Source organism: Daucus carota, chromosome 2, assembly GCF_001625215.2.
Source record: "Daucus carota subsp. sativus chromosome 2, DH1 v3.0, whole genome shotgun sequence".
NCBI lineage: Eukaryota > Viridiplantae > Streptophyta > Magnoliopsida > Apiales > Apiaceae > Daucus > Daucus carota.
In genome coordinates this window covers 41,430,737-41,440,549 of record NC_030382.2, presented here as the reverse complement: position 1 = coordinate 41,440,549, position 9,813 = coordinate 41,430,737, and the positions used below count along the sequence as shown (strand labels likewise).

Below are 9,813 nucleotides of genomic sequence, written 5' to 3'. Positions count from 1 at the left end.
GGGTATCCAAGAAATATAGAACGAATAGCTCTTGGTGAAAACTTATCTGTAGAGTGAATGGAGGCAAAGCAAAGGCAACCAAAAGCCTTTAGCAATGAATAATCTGGAAGTTCATTGTGTAACATCTCAAAAGGTGTTTTGTGATTCAAAACAGGTGTTGGTAACCTATTTATGAGGTAAGCAGCAGTAAGCACACAATCACCCCAAAACTTTAAAGGTAATCCAGATTGGAATCTGAGTGACCTGGCCATTTCAAGTAAATGCCTATGTTTCCTCTCTACCCTAGCATTCTGCTGAGGTGTATAAGGGCAAGAAGACTGGTGTATAATGCCAAGTGAGGCTAGAAGAGAGTTGAAAGGACCATTAAAAAATTCAGATCCATTGTCAGTCCTAATAGCTTTGACAGACTTATTAAATTGCTTTATGGAATAAGCAAGAAAAGTCTGAAATATGCTGAAAACATGTTGCTTGTTTGGCATTAAAAAAACCCAAGTAGCTCTAGTGAAGTCATCTACTAGTGTCAGAAAATAATGTGCACCAGTCAGAGTTGCAGTGTTATATGGTCCCCAAACATCCATGTGTATTAAACCAAAAGGTTCACCAGAACAAGAAGTACTTTGTTTAGGAAAAACTTGCTTACATTGCTTTGAGAGTGGACAAACAGGACACACACTCAAATTACTAGTAGAATTCTTAAAATTGAGACAAGATATATGTTGTAACACAGCATCAGAAGGATGTCCTAACCTAAGATGCCACAACTTGGAATTAGAAGCATCCTTGATAGGCTGGAGAGAATGGACAGCTGCAACTGACAAGTCTGAAGAAGAAACTGAGATTTCATTTCCATCAGTTAAGGGATTGAAGTAGTATAATCCTCCACAAAGATTACCAGTAGCTAGAACTTGCTGCTGTGTCTGGTCCTGAAAAACACAGGATTGAGAGAAAAAATTGACAAGACATGAATTGTCTTGTGTCAATTTTGAAACAGACAAAAGGTTGCAGTTGAAACTAGGAACAAATAGCACATTATGTAAAATAATGGATTTGTTTAGTTTAACTGTGCCAGAATAGGATATAGTAATAACATGCTTATTTGGTAAAGCTATGTCAAAAGGTGTGGATAAGAGCACAACATCTGATAATAGATTTTTGTTACTGCACATGTGATGTGTGGCACCTGTGTCAATAATCCACAATGTAGACAAGTTCTGGGGAACAGAAGCATGAAGACAATAAGCCATACCTGCCATACCATGGTCTTCAGGTGAGCTCATATTTCCTTTCTTGTTCATTAGATAGATCATCATCTGATTCATATGAGCTATATGACTCTGCATTTGTTCAAGAGATGGAGGTTCAGCTGTGGGGTTTTGTTGTCCAGGTGTTGCAACTGGTAGAGTAGCAGGTAGAGACTCAGCAAGATTAGCACTGGCTGCTTGAGGAAGACTTCTAAAACCAGGAGCAACAGCCTGCTGCTTATTTTTGCCTTTTTTCTTGTCAGGATATCCCACAAGTTTAAAACAGAATTCTCTGATGTGGCCTTCCTTATTGCAGTAGGTACACTTAAGACCTGATTTCTGTCCTGCACCTTTGGAAGGAAGAGTATTAGAAGAATTTGCAGTCATCTTTGTATTACCAGCTGTAGTATTAGCAGCAAAAGGAACAGTAATCTGATGTCCTTGTTTTTGCTTCTCATCTTGTTTGACTAAAGAAAATGCTTGAGTAATTGCTGGAAGTGGAGACATCATGAGAATTTGTCCTCTGGCCGCAGAGAAACTATCATTAAGCCCCATGAGAAATAGAAGAAGTTTCCTCCTCTGTTCTTTTCCTTCTTGAAGCTTTTGTTTACCACAATGACAACCACATTTGCAAGCATCAACAGCCTCCAGAGCTGCATACTCATCCCAAAGATTCTTGAGCCTGTGGTAATAAATCTCAACTGATTTATCACCTTGCTCCAAAGCATGTATCTCTTTTAAGACTTGATAAACTCTATGTCCATTGACACTGGAAAACTGGTCGTGTAACTCTGTCCACATTTCTTGTGCAGAGGTTACAAAATCCATACCATTACTGATCTCATCTGAAACTGTATTAAGAATCCAGCTAATGACCATGTCATTTACCCTATCCCATTGAGGCCTTAACACAGAGTCTTCATCAGGTTTAGGATAAGTGCCATCAACAATTCCTAACTTCTTCTTAGCAGAGAGAGCAATAGTAATAGAGCGTTTCCATGGTCCAAAATTATCAGTTCCAGTAAGTTTCTTAGAGATTAAAACTAGACCTGGATGATCTATGTTTTGGAGATACAAAGGATGCAGATTAGATTCAATAGCAAACTCATCAAATTGTTTAGGATTGCTAGTTTCTGGTGTTTCAATATGAACATCATCATCATTTGGATTCGGATTACCCATCACAACATTCGCATAAGAGATGTGAGGCAGTTTCCCTGAGTTTCTAGTGTTCATTTTCAACCACAGATCGTAACAATCAAGAAATCAACAAGATACTAAAACGAGAATCAAGATCAACAAGATCAAACACTCAAGAATTGAACAGATTCAAGAGCGAAAAAAAAACTTCAACCAAACCCTAGAAAAGTGCGGAATTCAAGAGATAAAACCTGTAGAGATTACAAGAGATCGATGGAGTATTGAGCGCTCGTGTACGAATGAGTGAAGCTCAGACCTCCATTGGCTCTGATACCATAATGAGTGAAATAGTCACGAATATCTCCATTGAAGAGTACAGAACTATGCTTGTTTAGAGAGAGAAACTGAGTAATGTGAAAATGTATTTCATAATATGTGTCTTACAAGAGAGTTGATACTGTATATATATAGTACAAGAAGTAGTGGTAGTCTGTTATCACTACAGCTGTCATCCCAACTAACTTTCTATATTTACACAGTTTTGATAGGCTATCTGCAACTTGTGTTGTATTGGTCGTGAGCTTGTCCACGTGGCATTGGCTGCTCCACTGTTGTGTTTGTTGTGTTTTCTTGTATCAACAGTGTCACATAACTCTTTACATAGATAAAACTTTCTTTAGTTAATTCATTTAAACAAAATATTCAGTTCTATTATACAGAGAAACTGCAAGACCAGGCTTGAGGCTTCCTCAAGAAGCTCCATTTCAAAACCCAGCAAGTACAATTAGCTGCTGCACGTCTGCAAATTTTTTAATACACCTACACTTTACAATTGAATTTTGAAATTAAGCTTTAAGATGAGTACGAAAGAAGCTTTAAACCACAGATGATATTATCCTAAATTTCTTACACTTTTGAGGCCAAAAAAATTTCCACTGGCGATTGCTTGCTTGCTTGATCGACGATGTCAAATGTATGCTTCAAACAATTTATGAGTTAATTTTGTTGTTCGGAGATGTAGACTTAACGTTTGTGTTTAATTTTCTTATTAGGATGAGAACACTCCTAAATCATGGCGCCTTTTTAGCTCCGAAGACATGATCCAAGGTTTGTTCTTGATGACCCTAAACCTGCACTTTAGTTCTGTTTGTGGTTTTTTGTATTGTTCATGATGCAACATATGTTTCTTAGGATACAAACCTAAAAGTGCACGAAAGCGAAAAAATTCAGCAGAGAAAGAAAACATATCTGGAAACTCCGCAAGAAGATTTACATATCCTCTATCTGCTTTGTCACCTACTAATCTTGGTATGATTTCTTTATAATGTTGGTATGATTTCTTTATAAACTTGGTAAGAAAATAATTTCTATAGATGGCTGTGTTTGTGTTATTTAACAATACCAAATTGTGCTTCTATGCTCATGCAGAGAGGAGTAGTTTAAATAGCAAACCACTGGAAGATGTCTCTCTTACAAGAAATCCATTGTCTAACATAACTAATGAAAAGGAGAGACATTTTGTTCAACGCAGAAAACTAGATTCACGATCTAATCATACTAATCTTGGTATGATTTCTTTATAATGTTTACAATAGTTTCCTATACTATTCTTCGCTTTCAAATTTATACATAGATATGTATGTGTTTGTGTTATCTAACAATACCAAATTGTTCAACATAAGCTCATGCAGAGACGAGTAGTTTAAATAGCCAACCACCGGAAGATGTCTCTCTTACAAGAATTCCACTGTCTAACATAACTAATGAAAAGGAGAGCCCTTTCGGTCAAGGCAGAAAATGGCTCTCAAGAGCTTCTAAAAGTAATCTTGAAAGTACAACAAGGAATTTGTTTGATGATAGCTTTGCTAATCAAGAACCAAGCACCAAATACTTTGCAGATGATGATATTGGTACATTTTTTACTAAACCAAAAATAATATTACAGGAATTTTGTTCAGCTTTGTGTTTCCATTGTTTGCTGATGTTATTTTTTGTTGCCTACCCTCAGAGTGTTCAACAGTTCAGCACCCTGTTTTATCGGATGATTCGGACAGTGATTTCTCATGTGGTAAATATTCAATTACTGTCATACAAAATATACTTTCAATTTTTTCAGGCTTGGTACACTTTCTGACCATACATTGATTATCCAGGAGAATCCAGTAGTGAGGATGACTATCCTTTTGGAATGGAACCACAATCTGAAAGTGGTGAGTGCATTTTCAAATTTTCCAGACAAATGTAGTCAGTACAATCTATATGCATTGACTATGTATATAATGTGTACAATTTTCCAGATGCAGAACATAAGGCTCTACAATGCCATAAGGCTCTACAATGCCATGTTTGCATTTACTTCGAGTGGTGGCAATGTTGATCACTCTATCAACAATGGCCGTGGACCATATGTTTACAGACTCAATGGCCAGAACCACCATGTATTTGGACAGTTAATACCCGATGATGGACAAGCTCCCAAGTACTGTCAGCTATACATTTACGATACAGCTAATGAAGTGAATAATCGCCTCCGTTGGGTTAGTGTTGCTGACCAGCAAGCAGTTGATACAGATGTGGTTCATGGATTGATACAAATGTTGGATCAGACCAATGAATTGGTGGCCAAGTTTCGGATGGCACGTGATCGATTTGAAAATTCAGACTTGGTTGATTTGAAGGTAGAGCTCAAAGTATGCAGAGCACAAAGTGGTAGAGAGAATCATATTTCCTCTTCTGACGAGGTAGCGGGTATAATGGTTGGTAGCGCAGTGACTGTACTATTGCTGACCGCGATATAATAGTTGAGCAGAAATTTGGTGGCTTGAAAAGAATATCATATATTCACCCTAAACTCATGGCTCTCCAATACCCCCTACTTTTTCCCGACGGTGAGGATGGTTATCACAATAGGATACGGTTTCAGAGCGCAGATAAAGATTCAGACAAAGAACGTGACATGATATCAATGAAGGATTATTACTCCTACAAATTCCAAGTGAGACAGAATGAAGGTGATCATCACATTATCTATAATAATTTATGCACACTACAAATATAGTACATATTTGGATTTACTTATTAATATATTCATTTATGTTTTTTTGGACAGGAATAACTCCTAGATTAGGAGGGCGGCTTTTTCAACAGTATATGGTCGATGCATTCTCTACTATGGAGCAGACTCGATTGTGGTGGTTTCGTACACACCAAACCATCCTCCGAAATGAATTGTACACCCATATCTGTGATTCTGTTAGGAATGGAGATGGGAACTCATCCAATGTAGGTAAAGGAGTCATTTTGCCAGCTGGATATGTAGGTTCCAAGCGTTACATGCAACAGAATTTTCAGGATGCACTGGCTGTCTGTCGTCACATAGGACATCCTGATATTTTTTTGACCATGACTTGCAATTCCATGTGGGATGAGATTCAGAGGATGATGGCTTATCTACCTGGCTGTCTTTCTGCAAACAGCCCCGATATAATATCCAGAGTGTTCCGGTTGAAGCTGGAACAGCTAACAAATGATATTAAAAAAAAGTCACATTTTGGGAGATGCGTTGGAGGTAATCCAATTTGCATTTTTTATGTTTGATATAGTAATTATATACCAGTAATGAAATGAACATTAATCACCAATTTATTCATTTTGTTGCAGTTATGTATGTGGTGGAGTTTCAAAAGCGCGGCCTACCCCACGTTCATATGTTAATTTGGCTTGATGGTCCTTCTAAGAAATTCTTAAAAGAAAATGTAGACAAGTTTGTTTCAGCAGAGATTCCAGATCCTGAAGTTGATCCTGATGGATACGCTGCTGTCAAAGCTGAAAGATGACGACCTCAGCACACCAACAACTGGAATTTCTTCTACAAAAACAAGGCCAAGGGTTGATATTGAGCCGGTGGCATTTGATCCAAAAGAAGATACACCAGCCAAGCTCAACAAAAAGGATAAGAAGAAAAAGGTCTTTATGCCCAATATTTTTAGTGCAGTCTACTTCAGTAGTAACTTCTGTCATCCAATTCCTTACTTCTGTCATCCAATTTCAGGAGTAACTGCTTTGTACTGGACGTCAACAACTACTTTTGCCAATGAAGAAGAATTTGAAACTTCGGTCTCTGATACAATTCAGAGTTTCCAAGACTTTTGTTATAATTTCTCTGAATCTATGACTCTGTCTGTTTAAATATTCTAAACTGTGCTGAATATGTTTGTACTATTTTTTGGCGTCCAGGAACTTAACTATTTAATCTACTCGGACTATTGTTTTATATAATTGCATACCTATATAGCTGCTTCCTACCAAATCAGTATTTAATCTTGCACAGGAGTAGTAAGTTGAGGTATTTAATATGCACTTTAATTGCATCAGCTGAAATTTCACAGATTAGGTTATCTCTATATATACCACATGCAATAAACTGTGAGAAATCTACCAAAACATATCAACTGCATCCAAAGGCAAAATGTCTTCACGCTATGCAGCTCTTGCAAACCTCAAAACAGGAGTTGATAACTACAAGATAAAAGTTCGAGTCATACGCAAATGGAGAGGAGCGACGAAAACTGGAGAAGAATTCAAAAACTTCAACATCCTGCTGCTAGACAACAAGGTTAGTACAATCAAACTGCAATTAAAATTGTATGATTTAACAAATGAAGTTGTGCTCTAAGTACCAGAACAGATTACTACTAAATTGCATATTTTGCTGAATAATACAATACATGCTTTCGTACCAACAACCTGTGCCTATGACTTGGAAAGGCAGATCAGAGTTGGAAGCATCAATATTATTACAGGTTTTATTGTACAGGACTACAAAAAAACAGACAAGTTTAGGGTTGTGCGGAGGGATAATCAGCTTATTTTCACAACAGACACAAAGATCCAGCAAATTGAAGAAACTGCAGCACAAATTGCAACTGAGATCTTTGACTTTTATGATCTCAGTGAACTTAAGAACTACATGACTGAAACAACTTATGTCATTGGTAAGAAAGCTTTAGATTTAAAATATTACAGACCTACTTATTAAACTGGGAACACTGATTATATAAATCTGAAATTACAGATGTTATCGGTGTTATTAAGGATCATAAGATTCTTCTTGAACAGATTACAAATAGGCATGGAATTCAACAGGAACAAGCTAAGTTTGTTATATCTGATGGAAGGTTAGTGTAAATCCTGAAGCTAAAAAAAGTGGTTATGCTATTTATAATGATTGACATTTCTTTGTAATGTTAAACAGAACAAATGTGAATGTAACATTTTGGGATAAATATGCACAAGTTTTTGTGGAAGCTATTTGGAAAAAAATGGAGACTCCAGTCATTATTATTCTTGCAGGATGCAGAGTGCAAATGTGGAGCAGTATGAAACATTTAGAATCCTCTTTCGGACTAATCATTCTATATTAATATATCTGCTTTCCAACATTCAGTCTATGGACTAACTCATTATTTCTGTGTCCAACCTGCAGATGCTCCAAATGTCACACATGTTGCACCAACAACATTCTACTTAAATCTTAACCATCACAGTGTCAACCAGCTGAGGAGGATGTAAGAAACAGTTTGAGTCACAGCTGATGCAGACATTATCAGTAAAAAAATTGTAAAATAATTATCCAATTCCATATGTAGGTTAGCTATACCTGATTTCTCAAAGAAAGTAATGGCAATGGAGAAGAAGAAGAAAGCTGAGCTACTTACTGTTGAAGCCATAAAATCATTGGACAAAGATTCTGTTGAGGTAAAAAAAATTACTATCTTATATAAAATTCATCAATTTTAAGATACTTATATGTGTAAATGGCAGGCAGAAGTTCTGGCACATGTAACCATCATGCACGTCGACGACCAACAGAAATGGTTTTTCAAAATTTGCACATCATGCGATTTTGAAGTCGATTTTGTCAATGAATTCTACAGTTGCGCAAGATGCCAAAGAATTGTACCATATCCAGAAATAAGGTAAACAAAATCATATGTAAAGATTGTATTTTATGTCATATCTCTAAACGGTTTCCGTTAAATAGATTTAGATTGGTTGTCATTGCTTTGGATGCTACCGGTTCTCTTCAAATCTTATTGGAAGACAGAGAGGTTAGAAGTCTGCTTGGGAAAAGAGCAAGGCAGTTAATTCTACAGGTAACAAATTAATTGGTAGCGACGAAAATAATTAAAATCAAAATTTGTTACAATTCTAATATTACCACAGGAAGCAACTGAAGAGTACTTCCCAGAAAGTTTCAAAATGCTTGCAACACAAACATTTACAATCAAAATGGAGATCCATGCAGCAAATGTTTTGAAACAATCAAATCTCTACTGGGCTACAAATATATGCCATGGATTCAAGTTGGAGGAGATGGACACAGAAATGGAACAACAACCAGAAAGCCAAAGCATCAACACACAAGCCACTACATCAACAGCACATCTGTCAGGAATGTCTGACCTGAACTGCAATTCATCAGCAGTAACCAATTAGGCTTCAAGCTTAATAAATTTTCATTCTCGGAATATGTAATGCATAAACTATGACAATATTCGAACTGTTTCTCTGTAACTCATGTAGTCGACTGAGTATGCATCACAATATCTAATCGTCTTAAATTCATTTTGTCTATGGCAAATCTTATTAACTCCAAAACCCAAGCAACGCGGGCACAAATACTAGTTTATATTTATACGCTTCTAGTTGTCACGTTTGCAGTAAGGAGCTTGTGTTTGCCAAATGTTAAATTTGTGGTGGGTAGGCGCCAGATGAAGAAAAGGATAATGGAAGATTCTCAATCTCGATTCTCAGCCAAGCGTACTTAGATTTTTGTCCCCGCATAGCTCTTTTCAGAGGATGTTATGCTATTATTTTTTTATAGGATCGCCTTAAGTGTTTATCAGGTGTGACTTATGAGCGATAAATAATTTATAAATGAAAATAAGTAAAACAATTTACCATTGATAAAAGTTTTAATATTTATAATTTATTGGATAATTTAATATAATAACTAAATATTAAAATTATATTTAAAATGATCATTTAAATTTTTATAATGTTGAATTTCAAAAACAAACCAAGCCACTAGAAAAAAAATGTTCCATATTAATGGATTCAGGTCCATACCATGGTTCCAATGCACGAGACCAATGAGACCCTGTCGATTACTATTATTACATAGAAGAAATCAATTATAGACACTAATATAATTAGAAGTTAGGATCTTCGGCTTACAGATCTTCTGACCTGTAACTCAGAATATTGACTTGTAAATTTTTTATTCAAACAATACTAATTTGCTTCCGATATCCCGAGTCCGTTTTGTTGAAGAATCAGTCTTCGACCAGCTTTGGACCAAATTTGCTTTATTCGTATAAAGTTATCTATGGTAAAACTTGAGGAGAAGAAGAATAAGTTACTGCGGAGG

At 36.3% G+C, this 9,813-nt stretch overlaps 1 protein-coding gene and 1 long non-coding RNA gene across 2 annotated transcripts; both read left to right on the top strand.

Moving 5' to 3' along the window:
• Positions 1-3,808: 3,808 nt before the first annotated feature.
• Positions 3,809-4,449, top strand: LOC135150587 (uncharacterized). Its single transcript, XR_010288727.1, has 3 exons — positions 3,809-3,947; positions 4,064-4,291; positions 4,390-4,449. It is a non-coding gene; the product is annotated as an uncharacterized LOC135150587 (long non-coding RNA).
• A 244-nt stretch (positions 4,450-4,693) lies between these two features.
• LOC135150192 (uncharacterized) lies at positions 4,694-7,361 on the top strand. The gene is made up of 4 exons (XM_064086338.1): positions 4,694-5,392; positions 5,491-5,949; positions 6,042-6,347; positions 6,433-7,361. Exons 1-3 carry the CDS (start codon positions 5,236-5,238, stop codon positions 6,215-6,217), a joined length of 792 nt encoding a protein of 263 aa, XP_063942408.1. The 5' UTR covers positions 4,694-5,235; the 3' UTR covers positions 6,218-6,347; positions 6,433-7,361.
• Positions 7,362-9,813: the final 2,452 nt, after the last annotated feature.

Coding starts and splice junctions, on each gene's coding strand:
- LOC135150192 (XM_064086338.1), top strand. CDS start 5,236: ATGGCTCTCCAATACCCCCTACTTTTTCCCGACGGTGAGGATGGTTAT. Junction 5,393..5,490: donor CCAAGTGAGACAGAATGAAG/GTGATCATCACA, acceptor TTTTTTGGACAG/GAATAACTCCTAGATTAGGA. Junction 5,950..6,041: donor TTTTGGGAGATGCGTTGGAG/GTAATCCAATTT, acceptor ATTTTGTTGCAG/TTATGTATGTGGTGGAGTTT.